Source organism: Suricata suricatta, chromosome 12 (assembly GCF_006229205.1).
Source record: "Suricata suricatta isolate VVHF042 chromosome 12, meerkat_22Aug2017_6uvM2_HiC, whole genome shotgun sequence".
Lineage (NCBI taxonomy): Eukaryota > Metazoa > Chordata > Mammalia > Carnivora > Herpestidae > Suricata > Suricata suricatta.
In genome coordinates, this window is record NC_043711.1 from 15,069,885 (window position 1) to 15,095,196 (window position 25,312).

General features: G+C 46.3%; 1 protein-coding gene across 4 annotated transcripts in view; it reads left to right on the top strand.

Annotated features, from left to right (window-relative positions):
- LARS2 (leucyl-tRNA synthetase 2, mitochondrial) overlaps positions 1–25,312 on the top strand; it is a 152,820-nt gene that overhangs the window by 16,241 nt on the left and 111,267 nt on the right. For all 4 annotated transcript variants that reach the window (XM_029917668.1, XM_029917670.1, XM_029917669.1 and 1 more), the window contains 2 exons: positions 5,482–5,573; positions 8,158–8,218. In XM_029917668.1, the coding sequence (XP_029773528.1) occupies positions 5,482–5,573; positions 8,158–8,218 (153 nt within the window). The remainder of the gene's footprint in view (positions 1–5,481; positions 5,574–8,157; positions 8,219–25,312) is intronic.

The window sequence follows — 25,312 nt, forward strand, 5'->3', positions numbered from 1 at the left end:
TCTTCTCTTGGAAATAAAGCGTTGAATCTGCTCCAGAGAAACCATGACGGTCTCTGAAAATAGCGACTTTTTTGAGCAGCGGTAACCATGGTTGCTCTCAATTAGAGGCTGAATCGGTTTAAATATAAAGTTTTGTTTCATGAAGAAGAGGCCAGGAAGCCGGCCACCCCTCGGGGACTGTCGTGATGACGGTGCTAACTCTCTGGCGGCTGGGAGGCAGGCCGCCAGCTGCCCCATCTTCCTTCCGTTCCCGTTCCACCTCGGAACGTTCCCTCACCGCTGTTTGCTCGCTCTTCCTGTGTTGGAGGAAGAACTGTTCCTTTGCCTGCTCTTTTTTTTTCTTTTTCCTCTTAAAAAACGTATTTTTAAATTGTACCTACAATTCCATATTTCCACCCCCTTTAAGAAGAAGAAGTACAGGGGCGCCTGGGTGGCTCAGTCAGGTGAGCGTCTGACTTCAGCTCAGGTCATAATCTCACAGCTCGTGGGTTCGAGCCCTGTGTCGGGCTCTGTGCTGACAGCTCAGGGTGGAATTCTCTCTCTCTGCCCCTTCTGCGCACACTCTATCTCAAAAATAAATAAACATTAAAACAAGTTTTTTAAATAAGTAAACCAAGTTATAGTGATAGAAAGGAATAGGAATTTCAGAACCAAAAAGGAGAGTTAGAATTCCCCTGGTGAATGTTTTGGAGGGTCTTGGCCACAGGAAGCCACAAGTGAGAAAGCGGGCATCCCGGACGTATGGAGAACGGAGGTATTTGATGCAGATGATGTATAAGCGACCAGGAAGTGAATGAGGCTGGCAAAGGAGTCCCCTGACACGGTGTCTTTTACATGGATGGGCTGCACTTGACCCCTGGGTCTCCGGAAACCCGGGTATAGGAGCGACGGGACCCTTTCCTCCCGAATGGAAAGCTGGCTCATGGAACCTTCGTGATTGGCCCGTGGTGGAAAGGGCTGTTCTGACTTCGAGGTGCAGAAAGGCCCTCCCACAGTCTGTATGCTGGGGCAGGCGTTTGCTTTTTGTCCGGCTTTGGTGAGAATGGAATATTAAGAAGCTTTAAGATTTTCTAACTTGATTTTCATAGACAGCTTGGGTAGCATGTGGGCTAGGGCTCTCTTTTCATGCTAATTTCATCTAAAAACAAAAATAGAAAAATATTACGTAAATCCAGGCTGGTTTTTGTGACTGTGTCTGTATTGACTTTATTTAAAATCACGGACAGCCTCTAGCAGAATGTTAATAGGCAGGAGCATTGAACCAGTGCCATTTTGGCAGCTCAACACAGACACCAAGTGGTAATTAAGTTTTCCCCTTTCTCGTGGAACAGTTACACAACAGTTCCGTTTTTCTGCCAGTGTGGCAGCCCCAGGAGAGTCGAAGCGCAGCTGGAAGTTGCACTTCTGCGTCGTCCATGGAAGTACTGCAGAACTTTCTAGTAATCCAGCATAAAGCCCCAAGATGGGACCTCTTTCTTTTCTTCTTTTCTTTTCTCTTTCTCTCTCTCTCTCTCTCTCTCTCTCTCTCTCTCTCTTTCCTTCCTTCCTTCCTTCCTTCCTTCTTTCCCTTCTTCCTTCCTTCCTTCTACCCACCTTCTTTCCTTCCTTCCCCTCCCTCCCTCTCCTTTCTCTTTAAAAATTAAAGGAAAAGAGAGAAAAGGCTGTGACGCAACAGTTGTTAACAAGGGAGTTTTCCCTCCATGGATTAAGCATGCTAAAGAGAAAGCTATATCCTTGAGGGTGTTTGTTTTACTCAGGATTCTTGGCTACCACGGACTGCAAGTCAGCTTAGACCGGCTTAAGCCAAAGACGGGGGAAGGGTTGTGTGTTTTTACAGATCCTGCTGTCTCTCACAGAATCAAGGGAAAGTGTTGCAGGAACGGGCCCCTGGGGACTGGGACCAGGTCCTCGAAGCATGCCTGTGTCCCCAGGCTCGGTGTGTGTGCCAGCTGTGTTTCCTGAGACATGGCCGCCAGGTGGGCTCAGATCCTAGTTCCTCCAGGCCTAGGGGGAGGAGCCAAGGGGTGCTGTTGCCATCCGGCCCCTGCAGGCCACAGACAAGCCCAGACAAGGGTTCAGGCACGTGTAACTGGAGAGACGGGTTTTGTGACTGGCAGCCGCTGGCAGGACTGTTCGAAGTTGGAGGAGGAGCAGTTTCCAGAAGGGGAGGACACTGTTGGGAAGGATGAAGCATTTTGGGGTTGCCACATTTAGCAAGAGGAAGGGAGACCTCGGGTCTGAAAGAGCAACTGGATGGGGTTGTGTCTGGCCATGTTCCTAAAACTTCATAGAACAGACACTCCCGGGGGAAATGTTAGGATGTTTTCAAAGCCACACACATGCGCATACACACACACACACACACACACACACACACAGACTTACATATTTTGTACAGATGTCCATGATGTATTAAATGAAAAAAAATGCAGGTCCTAAAATAGCGTGTAACGGGTTCTATTTCCAAAAATCGTAAGCCATCCAGCTCCCATGTACATGAACACGTATTTGTATGTCTGTGTTTGAGGGAGAAGGATGCGGCGGGATCCAGAGGCTGCGGTTCTCTGGTGCATCAGAGTAGAGAAGGGGGCTCGGGGCCAGAGGGAGAGGGTCCGCTGTGCTTTTATGAATCATGTGTTGTATTGTGTTCCTTGTCACAATAAGCTTGTATCACGATTGCGCTTTGGGAAACATCCAGTTAAGCAGGAAGAAAGGACTGGGTTCAGACAGAGCCCAGGAGGGGTGTGGACGGAGGCACTGAAGGTGGGGTGGCTTGGGAGTCACGTGCTCTCAGCCTGGAGGTCCTGGGCTTCCCCGTGGGGCACGCAGACCAGACTCCCGGAGCAGAGGAAGCCGAGGCGCCTGCAGTACCACCTGTTCCCCAAGCCGGTATCTCTTCCAGAAGGCACGTGTGAGCGGGTCGGACTCAGACTCACCGCCAGCCCCACGGTGGCCAGATCCACGGGGCGGGGTGTCCTTGCCCAGGGCAGTCAGGGGCAGGGCCTGGGCGGCTGCCTTCTCACGGGCTAGCACTCGACGACCCCGGCTTCCGGCCAGCTTGTGGGAATGGGCAGGCTGCTTTCAAGCGAAGCACCTCATATGAGCCACAGACTTTGCAGGAAAGAATTTTCCTTTTATGGAAAAGCAGGCCATATAGATGACTGGCCCTTTGAACCTCATGGTTCATTCGGTTTGGTGAAGGGCTTCTTTTTTCTTTTTTTTAAATGTTTATTTATTTTTGAGAGACAGAGCATGAGCATGAGCGGGGGAAGGGCAGAGAGACAAGGAGACCCAGAATCCGAAGCAGGCTCCAGGCCTGACGCGGGGCTCAAACTCATGAACCGTGAGATCACGACCTGAGCTGAAGCCGGCTGCTTAACTGACTGAGCCACCCAGGCGCCCCTGGTTAAGGGCTTCTAATGCCTGACACCAGTGTGCTGCAGAGTGTTGTCACAAGTAACCCACGCTCAGGAGTGCACAGGGCTAAGGACGGGGCTGAGGTCAAGGCGTCCCCCACCCTGCTGTCAGATAGCCATCGTGATAACCTTGGCCAAAGAGACAGGCTGAAGTCTTGACAGGGGACCCAGTGATGGACAGTGTTGTGGGTGCTGAAGACCAGGTGGCAGATGGCAGATGGCCTGCGCTGCCACTGGTGGGGTGCCCGTGCTGTGCCCCGTGCTGTGTGTGCCCCCAACACGGCATGTCATCCTCAGCAATGCAAGGTGGCCACTTTCAGTCACAAGTGGAGCACGTGCAGTGCTTGGGGTCCCACCCTCAGTAAACGGCAGGCTCGGGTTTGGGCTCCCCCCACCGCCGACCACACCGCCTCCTGAAGAGCGACGAGCCCTTCTAGGCATTTCCCACTCCCTCCAGAGGGGTTTGAGCAGCTCAGAATTTGGGTGCGTGGTCTTCATCTTTAGAGGGAATGATTCCAGCAGACTCCTAAAACCCATTTTAAAAATAGTGTGCCCAGCAGAACGGTGACTTAAAGGCAAGGGGCTCCCCTGCCTGGAAGGGGCATGCCCGTTCTCTTCCTGCTCCCTGTTACGGGGGGCGAGGGGGACAGCAGATCTGGAGGCTGCGAGGGGAGGCGAGTCCAGTTTGGGACACTTCAGATCATGGGTGCCTAAGGACCCAAGGCAGAGATGGCCACGGGCGACACTCATGTGTACTTCAGAGAGTTCTTGTGCCAGACGGACAGATGGAAGAAAATGCCAGGTGCACGGTGGGGAAGAAAGAAGAGCTAACAAATCATAACGTAAATAATATGATCCCGATCTCTAAAAATTGGTTATAACATTTGCCAAATGTAACTGGTTGTATATGGCTGTATGGTAGAATTACAAGTGTTTTCTTCTGAGTATTTTTCTCTCTGTATCCAATTATTATATCATTACTTCAAATGTCAGAGGGATGCTTTTTTTTTTTTTTTTGGTGTAAAAGAGGACCATACCTCTTTCTTTGGTGGGAAATGTCCTGTTTTGATGTGTACGTGTAACGAGGTAGTGCCCATAAGTGCCTCTGCGTGTCGGTCACTACCCCAAGGAAGTGTGTGTGAGCAGAAGCTCAGGCTGTCTGTGTGACTATGCACAAGGCTGTCCCTTGGTGCCGCGGCGTGTGCCTCCAGCTGCGGTTCCCATTCACAGCGTATAAGTCTGGCCGACGGACCTCGGTATTGAAGCTGCCAGCAGAGGTATAATTGGGTGGCCTTTTCCTGAAATGGATGCCTTAGTGGCCCACCTTGGCTTAAGGCAATTAATTGCTTCTGGTGTGGTCTAGCGAGGCTGCTCACTCTCACCAGGCCATAGTTGCTTAAACTGTCAAGTTAAAGGGGGCGGGGGTAGAGGACCTCTGTCACCTAGGTCCTAGGTGAGGACCTAGAGGCCTTTCTGAGCTCCAAGATTTTAGGCTTCCTTGTTCTTCAGAGAACAGGGACATCTTCTAGGAAGTGATTCACAGTGGCTGTTGCAGCCTTGAGAAATGGCTAGTGTGACTGAGGAACTGAATTTTTCATTTTAGTTAATTTAAGTCTACATTTATACAACCATGTGTGGCTAGCGGCTGCCATATTGGACAGCACAGGTCCTTAACTGGAAAATGCTAATATGAGGTGAGCGTTTTAAATGCCAGTACATTTTTATAGTGCATATTTTTGAAACCACAAGAAACTCTTAATTTCAGGAAAACAGCTTTGTTTCATGATAGAAAATACAGACAAGAAGAAGGAGGAAGTAAAAAGTGGTCATGAAAAATAGTCCACTCAGAGAGAACTGCTGTTGTCACCACGGCGTACAACCTTCTAAGTTCCCTTCCTCTGCATATGTCATGGTAGCCAGCTGGCTTTCAAAAGCATCGTTTGGAATCATCCAGAAAGGGATACGACATGTTAGCAGGAGAGAAGGCCTATTTATTGCCCTGAAGACAATGCTGATAGAGGTGTTAGCAGTTGGCCATGACTGATGTTTCTCTTCTGGTTGCTAGGTCATCAACCCCATGGGATGGGATGCGTTTGGACTGCCTGCCGAAAACGCAGCGATCGAGAGGAATCTGCATCCAGAAAGTTGGACGCAGAGGTAAGTATTTATAGGCGTATCCGAACACTTATAGAAACCTTAAGAACATGTTTTAATCTCTGTATGAGAAACAGAGAACAAAGCAAACAAAACATTGCAGTCTGCCAGGCCATAAACAGAATTGTCTATAGTGGCGTTTGGCCGCATTCTTCGCTAAGAAATGACAAAGAAAGTTTTGGGTATTCATTTATGCGTTCCCTTTGATGCTTTTTTGTTTGCAAAGTTATTCTTCCTTTAGGGCACCTGGGTGGCTCAGCTAGTTAAGCATCTGACTTCAGCTCAGGTCATGATCTCATGGGTCGTGGGTTCGAGCCCCATGTCAGGCTCTGTGCTGACAGCTCAGAGCCTGGAGCCTGCTTCAGATTCTGTGTCTCCCTCTCTCTCTGACTCTCCCCTGCTCACGCTGTCTCTCTCTCAAAAATAAATAAAACATTAACAAAATGAAAAAAAAAGTTATTCTTTTGAGGATTTGCATTTGGAGGGAAAAAGGAGGGGGTTGCGTTTGTTACATTTCCTCATCTTCTTCACCACAGTGTGAGCTCTATCCACGTCCCACATTGTCATTTTCTCTGATAATTCTGTTAAGTTTTGCCTTTGCCGTTCTAGAGCCGGAGGGCCTCAGACACTCGGCGTAGAAATGTATGGCCAGCGTATTTTGGGTGTGGCTTTCTCCAAGGGGGACACACTCCCGCTTCCACCTGTGCCTCAGGCTTCCACATCCATGTGCACCAGCAGTGCCCACCCTCGTACTGGAACCCAGTGGGACGTTCTGGGCTCACTCCATCAGCCTCTTTCACAAAATCGGGGCCCTTCCCTACCCCACGCCTCAGGAGACGTGGAAAGGCAGTTGGAGGGCCTGTCCCCATTGTCTTTCACCTCCCTCTGCTTTGTCTTGCCCAAGGCCACGTTGTAAAAGCATCCGCTCTACCTTTTTTTCCCTTTTTTCTCCTAACCCCCAGTTCCTACTTTCTCAGTTATGGTTAATTCTAGATTAAATGGGAATGATGAAAAAAGGAAGAGAAGATAAACAAAGTAGATCAAATATGGCACAAAATTGATGTAAACTAGAGCAGCAGTTGTTAAGTTATCATCCATTTGGTCCTGCCTGATTTTGTAAATAAAGTTTTATTGGAACACAGTCATAGCCATTTGCTTACATATTGCCATGGCTGCTTTCATGCCACAGGGGCAGAACTGAGTAGTTGTGACAGACCATATGGCTCACAAAGCTGAAGACATTTACCATCTTTACAGAAGAACTTTGCCTACCCCTCCACTGGAAAATAGCAGTTAGGAAGACGGCCCCTGGGGGCGCCTGGGTGGCTCAGGTTAAACCTCTGACCCTTGATCTCGGCTCAGGTCACATCTCTCAGTTCATGGGATTAAGCCCCACGTTGGGCTCTGTGCTGACAGGGCCGAGCCTGCTTGGATTCTCTTTTCCTCACTCTCTGCCCCTCCCCCACTCATTTCTCTCCTCTCTCTCTCCCTCTCCCTCCCCCCACCCCAAATAAATAAGCTTTAAACAAAGAGAAGATGGTCCCTGAATCAGGCCATCTCGGTGCAAATCCTGTCTCTCCATCTTGTTAGCTAACGACCTTGAGGAAATTATTTCGCGTCTCTGTGCCTCAGTTAATTTCTCTGTAAAAGAGGATCGTCGTAGCCCCTACGTTATCTGAATGGGTAACGATTAAGCCCCGTCTTAGTCATAGTCAGTCAGCTTTGACGAAAACACCATATCTGGGTGGCTTTTACACAGCAGACGTTTGTTTCTTGCAGTTGTGGAGGCTGGGAAGTCCAAGACCAAGGTGCCTGCAGATTTGGTGTCTGGTGAGGACCCCCTCCCGGTTCACAGCTGGCAGTCTTCTCTCTGTGCCCCCACATGGCACCAGGGGCAAGGAAGCGCTCAGGGGTCTCTTTCATAAGGCACTGGTCCCATTCAGGAGGGCTCTGCCCACAAGACCTAATCACCTTCCACATGCCTCACTTCCAAAGACCATCACCTTGGTCAGGTTTCAACATATGAACTCTGGGGGGACACCAACATGCACTTTTCTGCAAACTGTCTAGCACAAAATAAAATAAGCTATTGCTGGCTAAGCAGAGATCACCTAGAGAAAAGGAAAAAATGACATATTACCTTATTTCCTATTATATGAAAGTTGATTAATTCACTTCTCTCTCTATCCCAATTATTGGACAGTTTTAGATTTTAGTTTTTTACTGATAAGCACTAAACCAGGTTTCTTTTGGATTCCCACACTTTGTACAATCGGGGTCTTCTCTTCAGTCGACTTTAAACTCATTTGAATATTTTTTTTAATGTTTATTTATTCTGGGGGTGGTGCAAAGAGAGAGGGGGACAGAGGATCTGAAGCATGCTCTGTGCTGAGAGCAGAGAGCCCGATGCGGGGCTCCAACTCACAGACTTGAGCTGAAGTCGGATGCTTGGCGGACTGAGCCACCCAGGCGCCCCAGGAAACCCCTTTGAATAACCTAGACTTCCGCAGTTTCCCTTCACATTCTCAGGCTGTGGTTTGTTTGTGGCTTCCCCTTCTGAAAACAAACCTCTTCCTTTGTTTCACAGTAATATTAAACACATGAGGGAGCAGCTGGACCGGCTGGGCCTGTGTTTCAGCTGGGACCGGGTAAGTCCGCCCGCTCTCCTCGGGCGGGGGTTTGTTTTAAGGAAGGGCCTGTTGCACAGGGGACGATGCACACTCACTTCGTGCTCCTCTGCGGGTTGGGAGAGGGCCAGGGAGGGAGGGAAGGGCTAGCACCGCACAAATTAAAACAGTATTCCCAGAGGATGATCTGCCTACAAAGAAGTAACTAAGCTAAGGGATTAAGCTAAGAGAGTTAACTTCTTATTTAAGGCCACAGCCAGCTGGAATTTGTGTGTCAGAAGCTTTACACAAGGATTTCTCCTCTTCTCTGCAGTAGTTGAAAAAGACTATTGGAATCTGTGTAAACGTGATGAACTATCAACCCATTTGGGGTTTTTTGGGTGATTAGGTGTTAAGTTGATTGACTATTTATTAACCTTTGTTCCATATTTGAAATTGAATGGGCTGTAATGATCTGTCACAAATAGCATTTTGGTGTAAAATGCTTTTGATTTGTATACTAAACCGATGGAGAATTCTAGATGTGGGAGGAGTTCATGAAGACCACCTGGGTGTTAGGAACACTCAGGTAACTGGGAATGGAGGCCTTCAATGCTTTGGCCTAACGCCCACCCCTTAGACACTGATGGTCCGTTAGGTAAGAGGGATTCCTGCCTGTCCCTTCACAAGGGACCCTTCCAATGTCACCATCCCTCTTAGCATCTATTTGCTCCACAAAATGACTGAGGTTTTCATTGTTGGGCCTGTCAAGTTCAAGTTCACACCCTCTTCTTCATGAGAAGCACCTGTAACAAACCCAAATGCAATCTTTTCCTCCTCCAACAATTTCTTAAATAATTGAGATTCACTGGGTACAGTGAAAAAAAGCAAAAGTCCAACACATTTGAACGTTTTTTTTTTTTTTGGTAGCTTTAGATAAGGTCATGAACTGAATCAAGTTCTAATTGCACCATTTGTGCCATTTTTGCCACTGACTTGCAAGGTCACCAGTGTTCCTCATTGGGCAGAGGTGTGAAAAAGTCCCCATGAGCGGGTCACATTGTCCCGGCTGCCAGCAGGGAGTTGCCGGTGGAGAATGACATGCAGTCAATGCAGAGAGGACCAAGTCCTGCCCAGAGCTCTCCAGAGAGAAGATTCTAGATTCCCTGAGGGCAGAGACAGACTTGTTAACCCTCTAGTCCTATGGAGGGACATCAGCCATAAATGGTTCAAGATCATAGTGGGTTATTTTCCTGATTATCGTAGAAGGTTTGTAAATACAGAAAAGTCTACAGAAGAACATAAGTCCGTGTGGCTAATTTAACATCCTGGTACGGCTCCTGCATCTTTTATTCTGGAATCATAGACGTCCATGTAGTTTACTTTTGCAAGGTTGAATTCATAATGCACATTTTTATCTTGCCTTTTTTAAAAAACCTACTATTCATGAACGTTTTCCCATTTTATGAAATATTCTTTGAAAAAGCGACTTAACAAATTTTTTTTTACTGTTTGTTTATTTTTGAGAGAGAAAGTGTTAGCAGGGAAGGGGCAGAGAGAGAGGGAGACACAGAATCGGAAGCAGGCTCCAGGCTCTGAGCTGTCAGCACAGAGTCCAATGTGGGGCTTGAACACACGAACCGCAAGATCATGACCTGAGCTGAAGTGGGATGCCCAACCGACTAAGCCACCCAAGAACCCCTATAACTTTGTTCTTTTATACTGTTATAATACTTAAGTCTGTTCTGTTCTTTTGACCCATTTATGATCGTTATTACTCAGCTGTTTTTAATTACAGTTGCTTTATGATTGGTTTTAATACTTGGTAACAGAGGTTTCCTCCTCTTATTGTCTGATGTAACAGTGTCATCCCTACTGTCTGTGTTTGTTTCTTTGATATGTTTTCCCCTCCTTTTAGCCCTTATTTGTTGAATTCATTTGGTACCTCACTTGTAGATGCATTTAAAACACAGTTTTAAGTGTCTTTTTTTTCATGGTGTCCTACTGTTTGGATTTTGTTTCCTTCTTTTCCTCTAGAGATTTTTTAAAAATATGAATTCTTTTTTTATTCTGCTAAAAGATAACTGTAAGTTTTTATTTTTTTTATTTTTTAGAGAGAGAGGGCACATGGGCACACTAGCAGAGGAGGGGAAGAGAGAGAGGGAGAGAATCTTAAGCAGATTCCATGCTCAGGACAGCCGAATGTTGGGCTTGATCCCAGGATCAAGCCTGAGCCAAAATCAAGGGTCCGATGCCGTTTTTAAAAAAACATTTTTTAATGTTTATTTTTGAGAGAGAGAGAGTGCAAGCAGGGGAGGGGGCAGAGAGAGAGGGAGACAGAGGATCTAAAGCGGGCTCTGTGCTGACAGTAGAGAGCCCAGCAGAGGGCTTGAACTCACAAACTGCAAGATCATGACCTGAGCTGAAGTTGGATGTTTAACTCCTGAGCCACACAGGTGCCCCTTTAAGTTTTTATTTTATTTCATTTTTACTACATCTCATTTCATTTTTTTTTTTAATTTTTAAAAGTCTATTTATTTTGAGAGAGAGAAACTGCGTGCATACAAACTGGTGGAGCGAAGAGAGAGAATCACAAGTAGGTTGCGTGCTGTCAGCCCAGAGCCCTGCCCAGAGCGTGATCTCACAAAGCGTGAGATCGTGACCTGAGCTGAAATCGAGTCAGATGCTTAACTGACTGAGCCACCCAGGGGCCCCTAAGTGTTTTGTTTTGTTTTTTAATGTTTAGTATTAAGATAAAAATAAAACGCTGAGGAACTTAGCAAGCAGAGACACTTCGCACTTTCTAAAACCTATATTTCAGAGGGCTTTTTTTTGGATATGAAAATTTAAGCCTAATTTATTCTTATACATTTTCTGATCATATATATTTATTTATTTGGAAAGGGGGGGGACAGGGACAGAGATAGAGGGAGAGAGAATGGATCTCAAGCAGGCTCCTCACTGTCAGCACAGAGCCCAATGTGGGGCTCGAACTCACAAACCTCAAGATCATAACCTGAGCCGAAGTCAGACACTTTACTGACCGGGCCACCCAGGCGCCTGATTGTGCATTATTTCTTAAACTTTATGTCTGATATGTGGTTCTTGTTTTAGAATCACATTTATGACCATTATTTACACTGAAGGCTCCTTTACTGGTTTTAGTGCGTATCCGTAGAACTTCAGAGCATGTCTGCCATTTTTAAAATTTGGATTTGGAAATGGTGGAGAATTTTGACTTTTGCTTTTTGTGACGTCATACATTGTCTTTATAACTGAGAATGGTTTTGCTTTCATCTGGGAACAGCAATTTGTTGGGGTGTGGGGTTCTTTTCTCCTTCAGATTTCTGTGGTAGACCTTGATGCTTGACCTACTATCTTTTTGTTTGGTTTTGATTTAGTAATTATAGACTTACAGGAAAGTCCCAAGATAGCACAAAGAGATCCTATGTACCTTTCACCCAGCTTCCCCCAAGGATAACATTTGACAGGACTAAAATACAGTATCAAAACCAGGGAATTGATACTGGCCTGAAACTTTTAACTAGAGTGTGAATCTTACTCAGACTTTGCCGGTTTTCCGCGCAGTCACTGGGGTGTGTGCGGTAGTAACAGTTCTGTGCCGCTTGGTCCCACGTGGAGTTGACGTAACCGCGACCACGTGACCTGCCGGCCTTTGGTGGGGAAGGCTGAGGCCAGCCCGGGCCTCTGGTACGTGTAGTCATCCGGGTACCCTCATTTGACGCCTGCTGGATTCTTCCCGTCTCTGCCCCTGCTGTTTCAAGTTTTCGTCAGAGTGGACCCCAGTTTTAGTCTTTTCACTTGGATTTTGTCCGGTGCTTGACCCCTTTCGATCTGCAGTTGCGGGGCTTTCCCTGCGGGTCTTGTGGGCTCTGGTTCCCGAGAAGCCCCGAGCGCTCTGTTCACCGCCCTCTGTCGTTTGCCCCGCTTCCCTCATTACCTTGGTCTCTTTGTTCTTCTCTGCCTTTTGGAAGCACTTCTCGTGTTCGCTTCCCACGTCACTGGTCTGGTTTCTGTCGAGCCAGTGCCGCTTTGTGTGGTTTCTAATGCACACACTGATTTTGCTGTTGTATTTTCAGATTCAGTCTTGTTTTGTCTTATCTCATTCAGTCCCCCATGCATTCCCTTTCTCAAGCCTCTTCTTCCTTTATTTAATTTCTTCTTCTTTTGCCATCTTATCTCCACAGACCATGTGTGTTCAGAAAGTTTGAGAGTATAAGGAGGTTTGTCTTGAAAAATTATGTGTGCTTCCTGTGCCGAATCTTTCTAACAAGGAGGCATGCCGTGTTTTCCTTGCTGTTTCAGAATCTCTTTTTAGACACCTCACGGATTCCTGTCCTGTATTTCCTGAGTGACACGGACTGACACATCAAGTTAGTGACCCATCAGCCTGAGGGAAGGGGGAGCAGGAGCTCTTTCCTAGTCCTCGCATCATTGATTTCTTTCTGGGTCTGGGGAATCCACCATCCCTGGTGCATCTTTCCCTTCAGTGCGATCTTTACCAGATTTGGGATGCGTAAAACACATCCCGGATACCCCTGACCCTGACTTCTGGAAGTGCTGCTGAGCCACCACAGCCAGAAGCGTCCACACTGTGGGCTTTCCGCTTGCCCCAGGGCGCACTCTCCCTTGGGACCTTGCCCTTTCAAGTAAGAGGCGACAGAGCCCTGCGTCTCAAGAACCCAGTGGGTTCTGAAGGGTGGCAGGTGCCGTGCTGTTTGGCTTATGGGATCTTTCTTCAATTTGGTTCTGTCTGCCAGAGGGCCTTGACATTTTTGGCACAGGTCCATGTACCTTCTATTGTCTCCAGTCCTGGTGCAGTCATCTTGTCCCCATCTTTATATTCTCTTGGTCATTTTAAGGGAAACACAATTTAGATGCCATCTTCATGATGCCTTCTTGCCCAGAAGTCCACCAGTGCTTTCTTCTCTTAAAAATGTATTTATCTGAGAGAGCGAGAGAGCGAGAGAGAGCGCACGCACACAAGAGAGTTACATGAGTAGGGGAGGGGCAGAGAGAGAGGGAGACAGAGAATCCCAGGGGCTCCACCCCAGGAACTGTGACGGGAGCCCAATTCAAGAGTTGGATGCTTAACTGGCTGAGACACCCAGACGCCCCCAGTGCTTTTGGATTAAACATTACAATCTGTTTGGTCATATGGAGCAGCAAAATCAGGAAGGCAAACCCGTGCCCTTTGTGAGTAACATTCCTAAAGTCTCATAAAAACTGGATAATTCAGCAGATTGACAGGATATTTAATAGGACAATTAAACAGAATATTTTAAAGATAAGATAGCTGGGAAATGTTACCTTCCTCCGCCAGGTGGAAAAAGCCAATTTGAAGACCTGGGGGCGTGGTCTCCGATGAGCCTCCCTGGAGGACGGAGGACGACCGGTCCTGAGCTCCATTCTCAGGATTCTTACATAAGAGGCTTAATTCTCGGGATTAAAAAAAAAAAGCATACATTTCTGGAATTAAGGCGTGTCTGCTGAGCCAGAACGAGAATCAGACTTTGCCGCCAGCATAGTACTGGGTTTCACTTTTTCAGATGTTATTCCCAAAACAGCTTGCACATCTTGAGAGGCAGGAAAGTAAGAAATCGCAAGCTGAATTTGAATGACTGAACATCTACTTAGGGGAAGAATGAAGAGGAAGTAAATTCCAAATCGTGCAGTGAGCGGCAGGGACGGCTTCTTTAGCGGAGCACGCCCTTTGTGGCAAAACCGGCAGCCTTCTTGCAGAGGAGGTGTGGGCTGCATGCTCCTTTTGTGGGTCCAGGTGATGGCCTCAGTGGTCATGAACTGGCCCTAGGGGATGGCCCCGTGAGTTCCTTGTGACAAATGACCCAGTTAGCTTTTAAGTTGTGTGGTGTGGCCTGTTGAGGCAGGTGCATCTCTGACTTCCGTGCTCTGCCTTCTCACAAGTGTCCTGAGGCCCGAGCTGGTTCTAAATTTTTTTTAATGTGTTTTTATTTATTTTTGTGAGACAGAGAGAGACAGTGCGAGTAGGAAAAAGTCAGAGAGGGAGAGGGAGATACAGAATCCGAAGCAGGCTCCAGGCTCTAAGCTGTCAGCACAGAGCCTGATGTGGGGCTTGAACCGATGAGCTGTGAGATCATGACCTGATCCGAAGCTGGATGCCCAACTGACTGAGCCACCCAGCTGCCCCCTGAGCTGGTTCTAGAGCAACCCTTGGCCATGCATCTTGATTGAAGTAGACTCTGGGGCCTGATTTTGATCTGGGGACATCCGGATAATTGTTTTGGGAGCAGTTCCTAGGATTTGCTTTTAAACTCGACAAGTATAAGAAGGAAAAAGAGTTCAAGCCAGATGGGATTCAAGGTAACTCCAAAGTAAGGAATCGGCCAGACGGGGGCTTTATCATTTGTCTTTGGTGCTTGTGTAAAATCAAAGCCAAACAAGACAAAATGGAAACGTATTCTAGGACTTGGCATACATGGTGTTTGGATTAACTTTTTGTATTCTCCCTTCCTGGAGTAATCAATAGATGACTCTTGCAGAGTTTCTTTACTGGAGATATCTAGCCCTTGTTTTTTGAATTAAAAAATTTTTTAAATGTTTTATTAATTTTTGAGAGAGAGAGCACAGATGGGTGTGAGAGAGAGGGAGACACAGAATCCGAAGCAGCCTCCAGGCTGTCAGCAGAGAGCCTGACATGGGACTCAAACCCACCAACTGTGAGATCATGACCTGAACCGAAGTTGGCCGCCTAACCACTGGGCCACTTAGGTGACCCTAGGCGTTTTTATTTACATACATTTTCATTGAATTTTAAATTCCTGTGTTTGATTTCCTTCTTGTACTTCTGGGTTCGGTTTTCTGTATGTGTTAGTGCCCAGGAATAAGACTGACAGCTTTGGCCATGAGTCCCGGCCAGGCCAGTCAAACTCGGGAATTACTGCCATCCATTGAGGGGCACCTGGGTGGCTCAGTCGGTCAAGTGTCCTACTTTTGGTTATAGCTCAGATCGTGATCTCACATTTCGTGGGTTTGAGCCCACATCGGGCTCTGGAGCCGGCAGCCTGGCGCCTCTTGGGATTCTTTCCTCTCTCTGTCTCTCTCTCTGCCCCTCTCTTGCTCATGGTGTCTCTGTCTCTCTCAAAAATAAGTAAATAAACTTAAAAAACATAAAAGAAAGCAAGCCATCCATTGAAACATGCGAATGTGCTTCCCCAGCCTCCAGAAGGCAGCCTGCACCGGCTGACCTGGGGCTAGTACTGGAGGCACATCGGAATTGCGCTCCGTCAGAATTTTTACCGGGACAGGCTTTTGGTGTCTTCGAGCTTTTCACGTTTCATGTCGGCGCCGCACAGCCTGCGTGGAGTGGGGGGGGCCGCGGGGGCGTCCCTGGCATCTCCACCCCACGCACGGGGCTGTCCGTCTTCACTTCCGCTGCTCCTTTTCCGCTCCCTTGTTGGCTCTCACCTCTTCCCTTGGCTTGCCTGTTTTCCTTCCCCGTGCTCTCCTCTCTTCTTCCTCTCCTCTTTCTCTCTCTCTCTCTTAAATAATTTTTTATTATGGAAAAATTCCAGCTTACACCAAAAAATGGGAGCGGTGTAGAGAACGCCGAGGCACTCATCACTCAGCTTCAGCAGTAGCTGTTTTGTGACCAGTCTTATTTCATTCATACCCTCAGCTCTGAATTACTTTGCAGCAAGCAAGAGGCCAGATAACTTTCTCTAAGGAATTCAGTATCAGGGGCGCCTGGGTGGCTCAGCCTGTTGAGTGTCTGACTTCGGCTCACGTCATGATCTCACGGTTCCTGAGTTTCAGCCCGCGTCAAGCTCTGTGCCGACAGCTCTGAGCCTGGAGCCTGCTTCGGATTCCGTGTCTCCCTCTGTCTCTCCCCCTCCCCCACTCACTCTCTCTCTGTCTCTCTCTCTCTCTTTCCCTCTCACTCAAAAATGAATAAAAGTTAAAAAAATTCAGTGTCTATCGCTAGAAGACGAAGTCTCGCTCTCCTCCTTCCATCTGCCTTCCTACACGTTGCTGTCGTCACACCTGAAACCATGGAGGACAGCCCCCTGACATCATGAAATTCTGGCCGGCTTTCCTGTTGCCCTGGTTGTCTTGTAAATACCAGTTTCCCCCAGCACGTGTCTGCCTGCACCCCTGCTGGCCTTTGGCCCTTTGTCCCCTGCCTCGTGTTGTTACCACGGTTTGGGGAGCAGCAACCCCTCTTCTGTGCGGAGCACACAGGCTCTTTCGGGCTGTCCCTGCATGAGTGCATTTCCGTGGGCCGTGTGGTTTGTATGATTACGAAGTGAAAATGACGTCTACCTGAAGGCCCTTCACCTTGGCATTTTGTTTCCATAGAGGACCCGGACATCTGATAGGGAGGAGTAAACTCCAAGAAATAAGGAGCGCTCCATCGGAGAGCAGAAAGATACACTTCTAACGTTTTTTATTTTAGAAGAATTTAAAGAATAGCTTAAGACAAAAAGAACTTGGGGGCAAGCGAGTGTCTTGAAAACATGGTTGGGAAGATTTTCCCATTTGGGAGAGTTGGGAGCCGTGGTTGCCTTGACAACGTGTCACAGACACGCGAAGTGACTGCGAGTCTTTCGAGTCCTTACAGAGGTGAAGCAGTTTGTCTGGCAGAGGCAGAAAACCAACCTTTTCCTGGAGGTCTTCCCTCAGGCGGGAGGCCGACGGGCGGTCTCTGCTTTAGCTCTGGTGCCTACTGTTTACAGGGACGTTGGTACTAGTGTCTGAGGGCTAGTGCTCAGGACTGTGGTCATCCTGAGGTTGGGAACCACGTCTCTTCGTGACTACGTAGCACACGCGCCTCTGACCTCATACAGAGCCATGCTGGCCTGGTAGTTACGAGTCCAGGTTCCTTGTCCACCAGGATGGCATCCTTGGACCCTTTGGCCCTAACTATGGATGGAGGTCTCCTGGGCCCACTGTCAGTTTAGTTATTCAAGGAAGCAGTTTGTTTTATTGTGTCCCCACGGGTGGTCGTGAGCCCAGTCAGGCCATCCCCATCAGGGACCCACACTCTGGCTAATGGCAGGGGAATTAATTACCCACTCGTTACAGAGGCCTGGATTTTGGTGTTGGGCCTTGCCTTTCACATGTGGTGGGCATGATCTGTTGCCCCTCTGAGCTCACCTTCTCTCCAAAGGAATATTTCTTAAGGTTATTGAGGGATAACGCTTAGATCACTCTTCAAATGCCTTAGAAAATAAGAGTGCCAAACCTTTCTCTGCACAGGGGCACCTGGGTGGCTCAGTCGGCTAAGTGTCTGACTCTTGATTTTAGCTTAGATCATGATCTCACAGTTTGTGAGATCTGAGCTGAGCCCCGAGCCCCTCGTCGGGCTGTGCCCTCACAGAGCTTGCTTGGGATTCTCTCTCTCTTTCTCTTTCTCCCCTCCTCTGCTCACGCAGGCCTGCTCTCTCTCTCTCTCTCTCTCAAAATAAATAAATACACATACAGCCCCCCACATATACACACACACAAAAATCCTTTCTCGCCACATCTGAATTAGGCGCCCTGCTCAGTCTCGCACATCAGCCAGGTTCAACCTTTGATAGAGCGAGTGCCTGTGGTGTGTGGATGCAACGCACTTGTAAGCGTCTTGGGAGGCAGTATCTACAAGACCTTAAAGATGAAGTTGTTACTCCATGAAAATAACAAGGATTATTTATATGTGTCCTTCTGCCAGCGGTTCTTAAACTCCGTGAGCATCAGAATCACCGGAGAGCTTGTTAAAGCACAGATTTCCGGGCCCCACTCCCACAGTTTCTCATGCAGTCGAGCTGTGATTTTGTTTTTCTGTTCAGAAAAAAGGATCTTAGGAATGATCGTGTTCCCGAGCCTTATTAGGTAGGAATCAAAATACAGGTCTGCCTTCAATGATTTCTGGCATAAAGTGGAGTGTAAGTGAATAATAAAAACAAACTGTGAGAAAGCTGGCAATGTTTTTGCAGAAACAAGAAGTATTTTTATAACTTCGTTAATTGTGTGATATTACACGTGTGTAGACTAGAGCGTAAAACATGTGTGTCTAGCGACCACCTAGGTGACAGAATTTAAGTCTATCCGCACCCGGGTCTCTGTGTGTCTCTGTGGTCACAGTCTCATCTCTCCCCGTTGCGGGAGATGCCGTTCTGACAGCTGCGGTCATCCCTGCCTCGTTTGCCAGGTAGTTTTACCACCTACGTGTGTTTTTTTAGTAGTTACGTAAATGAACTCACATAGTATGTTCTTTTGTTTGTTTTTTTAAATTTGTTTATTTTTTTAATATATTTTTTAAGTTTATTTATTTTGAGAGAGAGCGTGTGAGCAGGGGAGGGGCAGAGAGAGGGGGAGAGAGAGGATCCCAAGCAGGCTCCGTGCTGCCAGTACAGAGCCCAACATGGGGCTCGGTCCCACGAACCACGAGATCCTGGGCTGAGGTGAAATCAGGAGTCAGGTGCTCAACTGACCGAGTCTCCCAGGCACCCCATAGTCGTTTTTATCCCAGACAGGTCCCCTATATTTGTCTTCTATTGCTACCAAAAAAATTACCACAAACTTAACATCTTAAAACAACACAAAGGGATTATCTCACAGGTTCTGTAGGCCAGAAGTTTGGGCAGGCTTCATAGGGTCCTGTTTGGGGTCTTACAAGGCCAGCATGAAGGTGTCTGCAGACCTGTGTTCCTTGTCGGACGTGAGGAGGAATCTGCTTCCTATCTCATCGCGGGTGTTGGCTGAATCCGGTTCTTTGGCAGTTGTAGGACCAGGGACTCACGTGTTTGCTGGTTATCAGCCAGGGACCAGGGTTTTCTTCTTCGAGGTTGCCCACACACCTCCTGTGCCCTCCATGGGGCTCCCCCTGCAACGTGATTGGGTCCTGCTCTCATGCTCCCAGTCCCTCTGACTTTCCCTTTTGCTGTGTCTCTGACTCGAGCTCATGCAAGATTTCTGCCTTTACCAGCCCATGCGGTTCCATTGGGCTCACCTGCATAATTTAGGATAATCTCCCTGTTTTTACGACACCTGCAAAATTCTTCTGGCTACTAAGCGAACACGTTCACATGTTCAAGGGATTAGGGAGTGGACATTCTAGTGACCACGTTACAAGTCTCAGATTTTAAAAGATAGACATACAAGGTATTTTCTCCGACCACAAGAGGATATAAACAACACACTCTTGAACAACCAGTGAGTCAAGGAAACTACAAAGACATTAGAAGATACTTCAAAACAAATGAACAAGGGAACACAATATACCAGTACTTCTGGGCTGCTCCAAGAGCACCACGAGGGGGACATTTCCAGCTACACTTGTTTACATTGAAACACAAGTTGTCAGGCCGACAACCGAACTTACAGCCTGCAGGAACTGGACAAAGGAGATAAAGGAGAAAGGAGAGACAAAGGAGAACAAACGAAATCCAAAGCCAGCACCAGGAGGGAAATAATAAAGATTAGAGCAGAGATCAATGAGATGGAGAATAGAAAAACAATAGAGAAAACCAACAAAACCAAATGTTGGGTCTTCCAGAAGGTTGGCAAAATTGACAAACCTTTAGTAAGAATTGATTAAGGAAGAAAAAGACTCTGATGACTAAAATTGGATAATGCAGATGAAATGGGTAAAGTCCCAGAAACAAAACCTACCCAAACTGAACGCACAAAAAAATAGGTAATCTCGATAGACTGCTGACTCTGAAGGAGGCCAGTCATCCAATCTCCAAACTAAGCGAGCCTCACGGGCTTCACCGCTGAGTTCTGCCCACGTGAGGTGCAGAGGGGCCCCAGCCACAGGAGTTTCTGTCCTGACGCAGGTGGGATGGGACACTCTTGTGGCATGTTTGCCGTCCCAGAAGCTCATCAGATCTTGTTCAGTCGTTTGTATGGAGCTTCATCTCCGGCTCCCCCAACCCCTTCTCCTTTCCAGAGGCTGGTGGGGTGCCTGAAGGACCTGTCCTCTTCCCAGTGACTGCCCCCTCCTGAGGCTACCTAGGGACTCCCCTCCCGGGTCACCTCTTTAGCATAAACTCCCTGTGCTGCATGTGACAAAGCAACACAACTCTCAGGAAATTGTAAGGATTTCTGGAGCTTTGTGCCAATAATGGGGATAGAAATATTTTAAAAATATGTTTCTTATTATATCACAGATTTCAGTTCTAGAGGGTTGTTTTAGGGCCTAGAATATGGTCTGCCTTGGCATCTGTTTTGATAATAATGTGGATTTGGCTGTTGGATAAAGTGTTCTGTAAATGTCGGTTAGGTTCTGTTGGATAATGTTGAGTTTCTCCAGTTGCTGTCAAATTGTATCATTTATTTCGAGAGGAGCATTGAAGTCTTCAACTGTAATTGTGGATTTTTCCATTCTCCTCTTGGTTTGGGCAGTTCTTGCTTCACATATTTGACCGTACTGCTGTTTGGGACATATACATTTAGGATTGCTGTATCTTCTTGGTGATTTGCCCTTTTATCATTGTATAATGTCCCTGTCTGTCATTGGTAATTTTCTTTGCTCTGAATTCTACTTTATGACATTTTACTTTGAAGTACACGAAGTGTACTGATAATATAGCCACTCTTCTCTCTCTCTCTCTCTCTCTCTCTCTCTCTCCCTCTCTCTCTCTCTCTCTCTCTCTCTCTCTCTCTCTCTCTCTCTTTCTTTTTTTCTTAGAGAGAGTGAGTGTGTAAACAGGGGAATGGCAGAGGGAGAGAGAGAGAATCTTAAGCAGGCTTCATGCTCAGCACAGAGACCAGTGTGGGCTTGATCCCACAGCCCTGGGATCATGACCTGAGCTGAAATCAAGAGTTGGATGCTCACCTGATGGAGCTACCCATTTGGCCCTGACCACTCTTCTTAGCCTACTTTATCTTACGTTAAGCGAAATAAGTCAGGCAGAGAAGGATAGATACCATATGTTTGCATTCATAGGTCTAACAGGAGAGACCTGGCAGGGGACCATGGGGAGAGGAAGGGGGAAGAGAGCGGGGAAGAGTGAGGGACACAGATCAAGGGAGACTACTGAATACTGGAGATGAACCATGGACTGAAAGGGGAGGGGGAGGGGGGAGGGGGTGATGGTCATGGTGGGGGGCACTTGTGGGGAGAAGCACTAGGTGTTATATGGAAACTAATTTGACAATAAACTATTATAAAAAAATTAGAAAAAATAAAGCTTTTCTTCCTTCTGATTAATTTTTGTGCAATGTATCTTTTTCAATCCTTTTATGTTCAACCTACTTTTTTTTTTAACAGAATACAGTTGGTTAATTTTTTAAAATCAGTTCTGCTAAACTCGTTTAATTGGTTTATTTACACCATTTACATTTAATGTAATTAATGGTATATAATTCTGGCAATTTATTTTCTGATTTCTTCTATTTTTTTCTCTTCTTTTTCTGCCTTCCTATGAATTACTTGATTTTTTTTTTTTAGAATTCCATTTAGATTTATCTATGGTTTTTTGTTTGTCTTTAGTGTATCATGTATAGATTTTTTAGTTTTTGCTCTAGGTGTTACCTAACATATATACTGTATCACAGTTCATTGGTATGATCATTTTACCAGTTTGGGCGAAATGTAGAAACCTTACTTTCCTTTACTTTTCCCCATTTGTAATACATTCAGAACACTGAAAAGAAAGTCTGTTGTATTTACTCATCTTTTTGCTTTTTTTCTTTGTTCTTCATTCCTGATGTTTCTAGATTCTCTTTTTTATCATTTTCTTTCTACATTAAGAAGTTCCTTCAGGCATTCTTTAAGGGTAGTTTTGCTCATGACAAATTCTCTTAATTTTTCTTAATCTGAGAATGCCTTGATGTCATCTTCATTCTTGAAGGATAATTTCACTGGATATTCCATTCTAGGTGGACAGTTCTTTTCTTTCAGCACTTGAAAAATGTGCCATTTCTTTTTGGGCTCTATAGTTTCAGATGGGAAATCTGCTGTCTTGTGTATTGTTTTCTCATTATAGGCAATGCAGTGACTCCGTCTGGCTGCTTTCAAGGTTTTCTTCCATATCTTTAGTTCTCAGACATTTGATTATGATTTGTTTTGGAGTGGATTTCTTTGAATTCATCTTGTTTGGAGTTTCATTCAGTTTCTTGAATATGGAAGTTTATGTTGTTTTTCCAGATTTGAAAAGATTTCAACCATTATTTCCTAAAATACTTTCTCAGTTCCATTCTCTTTCTTCTCTATTTATGAGATGCCAGTGACTTGAATATTAGATCTTTTGTTATCATTCCCACATGTTCCTGAGACCGTGTTCATTTTGTGGGGTAGGAGAAAGGAGGGTCTGTTCATTTTTCTCCAGTCTGTTATTTCTCATTGGTTCAGATTAGATAAGTTCTGTTGCCCTGTCTTCAAGTTCATTGTTTCTTTCCTATGTCCCCTCCATTCTGCTGGTGAGCTATCTTTTGAGCTTTTTATTTCAGTTCTTTTATTTTCTGGTCCTAAAATTTCCATTGGGTTCTTCTTATAACTTTTCTTTCTTTATACAAACTGTTTTTTTTTTTATTTTTTAGAATGTGTTTATAATTTCACATTGAGGCTTTTTTATAACAGCATCTTTAAAATCCTTGTCAGATATTTTTGACAGTGTGGTCATTATGATGTTGACATATATTGATTGTCAGTTCTCACTCAGTTTGAGATCTTCTTGGTTTTGGTATGACTAATGACTTTTTTATTAAAATACGGACATTGGAGAATTCTTTTTTTTTTTAATGTTTATTTTTGAGAGAGAGCATGCAAGCGGGGAAGGGCAGAGAGAGAATGGGAGACAGAAGATCCGAAGCAGGCTCTGTGCTGACAGCAGAGAGCCTGATGTGGGACTTGAACCCATGAACCATGAGATCATGACCTGAGCCAAAGTCAGACACTTAACCAACTGAGCCACCCAGGCACCCCTGGAGAATTCTTTTAAGAGTCTGGATCTTATTTAAACTGTATATATGAACGGGGATTCTCTGGTACTGCTCCAGTGAGTAAAGATGGGGCACTGCCTCTCTACTTGTAGGGAGATGTGGAAGTGTAGGATCTCCAGGTGGCCATTACTGACACCCTGGGGAAGGAGGCCCTCCTCCTTACAACTAGTCAGGCTTAGGAGTACGGACTCCCCTCTAGGTCCCTGCTGATACCGCTCTGACTGGGAAAGGAGACGGTGTTACTGTCCTCATACGGACTTTACTGGCACCGGGGAAGGGTGGCCTGATACCACTGAGCAGGGATGGACTTCCTGACTCTTCAGGAGTCTTCCTGACCCCTCTGACACTCCTCCATTGGGGAGAGGGAGGGGTCCTCCATTACTGCTGATTGGGATAGAAATCCAGACACCTTCTGTGGTCTCCACTGTCACCGCCAAGGAGGAATGTTCATTAACACCCAGTAGGGGTAGAAGTCTTAGCTCTCTACTAATTTCCTCTGATACCACCCTGCCACAGAGTTTGGGGAGCCTTGCTGTAGCCCCCCAACATTGTAAGCCCAGGCTCCTCACTAGGCTTCTGCAGGTGCAGGCGGGCTGCCCTTTTTTTTTTTTTTTTTGCTGTGGTGTTGGCTAGAGTAGGGCAGTGATTGTCTAGATTTTCTTTCTTGCTGGGTGGTCTGTCTCTTCCTGGTATTCTAGCTAGAGAGAGCAGGCTTTTCTTTTTTCTTTATTTCTTTTTCTTTTTTAATTTTTAATTTTTTTAAATTCTGCTTGACACTCCTTGACATCCCCGGGTTACTGGCTTAGTCAGCTGCTGTTCTGGAACTTACGAGGCATAAAGACAATGCATGGAACTCCCCACCGCGGCCCTCCTCAGGTGCTAAGCTCTTTAACTGCTCTGCTTTCTCTTTTTCATTTTTCAGGGGCTCATGTTTGTTTTATATATGTAACGACCAGGGTTTTAGTTGTGCCTCGTGACAAGAATAGGGAGAAATACCTCCATGCCATGTTTCTAGAAGAGATGGCGTATATGGCTGGAAACGTCTCCCCGCCTCCTGTGTGATTCTGACCTATACTTCCCTGCCCCGGCCCTTCCCTGAAACATCATTGGACTAGGCTGTTGTATGGAGACCAATCTGACCATAAATTATATTTAAAAAAATATCCTTGACTGAAAGGTATTAAATATAATTTTCTACACTTTTTTTCTGAGTTCATCGTTTTCTTTCTTGGTCTGTGTCACACGTGACAGGTTTCAGGCTGTGACAGGCTTTCATAACTCCCTGTGTATGGAGCTCGTGGGCAGCAGGAGAGCTCATGTCGCACACTGCCATCACTGTTCTGCATCCGTGGAATTGATGAGTTGATATTTCCACTCCCTCCGGACCCATGCCCATGTCTAACAAATAGCCTTCCTGTTATTCAGGAAACCTGGAGAAGTCACGTCTCAAAATACCTTTCAGATGAACTCTGTCCTGTGAATCCTGAAGTTTTCAAAACCGTTGTAGATAAAATTAATGTTCTCTTGTCCCAGGAAAAGGGAACAGTTGTGGAGGGCTGGTTTGGCTCTGATGGTTGAAATACTGGCCGCCAACCAAGCAGACTGATAACAAATTGCAGTTCAAATGCATTAGTGTCATCTGCAGTTTAATGGAGGGCTTTCTGTTTGCAACTGGCTCGTTAGAAAAGCTGTCTGTATGTTAGACTGCCCCCACGGACCCCTCGCCCCCTCCTTGTGCAGTTTGTGTCAGGAGACGGCATTCAGGTTTCCCGTGAAAATCATAGTGCTCAAGATAGAATGGTCAAGAAAATAGTAAGAAGAGGAGCTCACTGAGCGAGCCGATTTGGGTCCAGAAAGACCGTGCGGGTTGTCTTTAAAACCGCAAACCCTGTCACTTCGCTTCCATTAATACTCTTTTCTACATTGGCCTCAAGAGCATGACGAACACAGGACTTTCAGATTACATGAGAATTTAGCCGTAGCCCTAGACTTGAAAAACAAGACCTGTAAGAGTAAAACGCGTGTTCTAGGAAAGCCTAGGGCCGAGCATTTGTCCTCTTCAGTTCTCAGGAAATGCTCATCTTCAGTGTAAGGTCAGCCCTGAGATGAAGGAGTGTAATTACGTGACAAATGAGCTCTTAGGTAAATGGTAGATTCGTGATTAATTAATTACCCTGATATTAACACCTGTTCCCTCAACTGGGC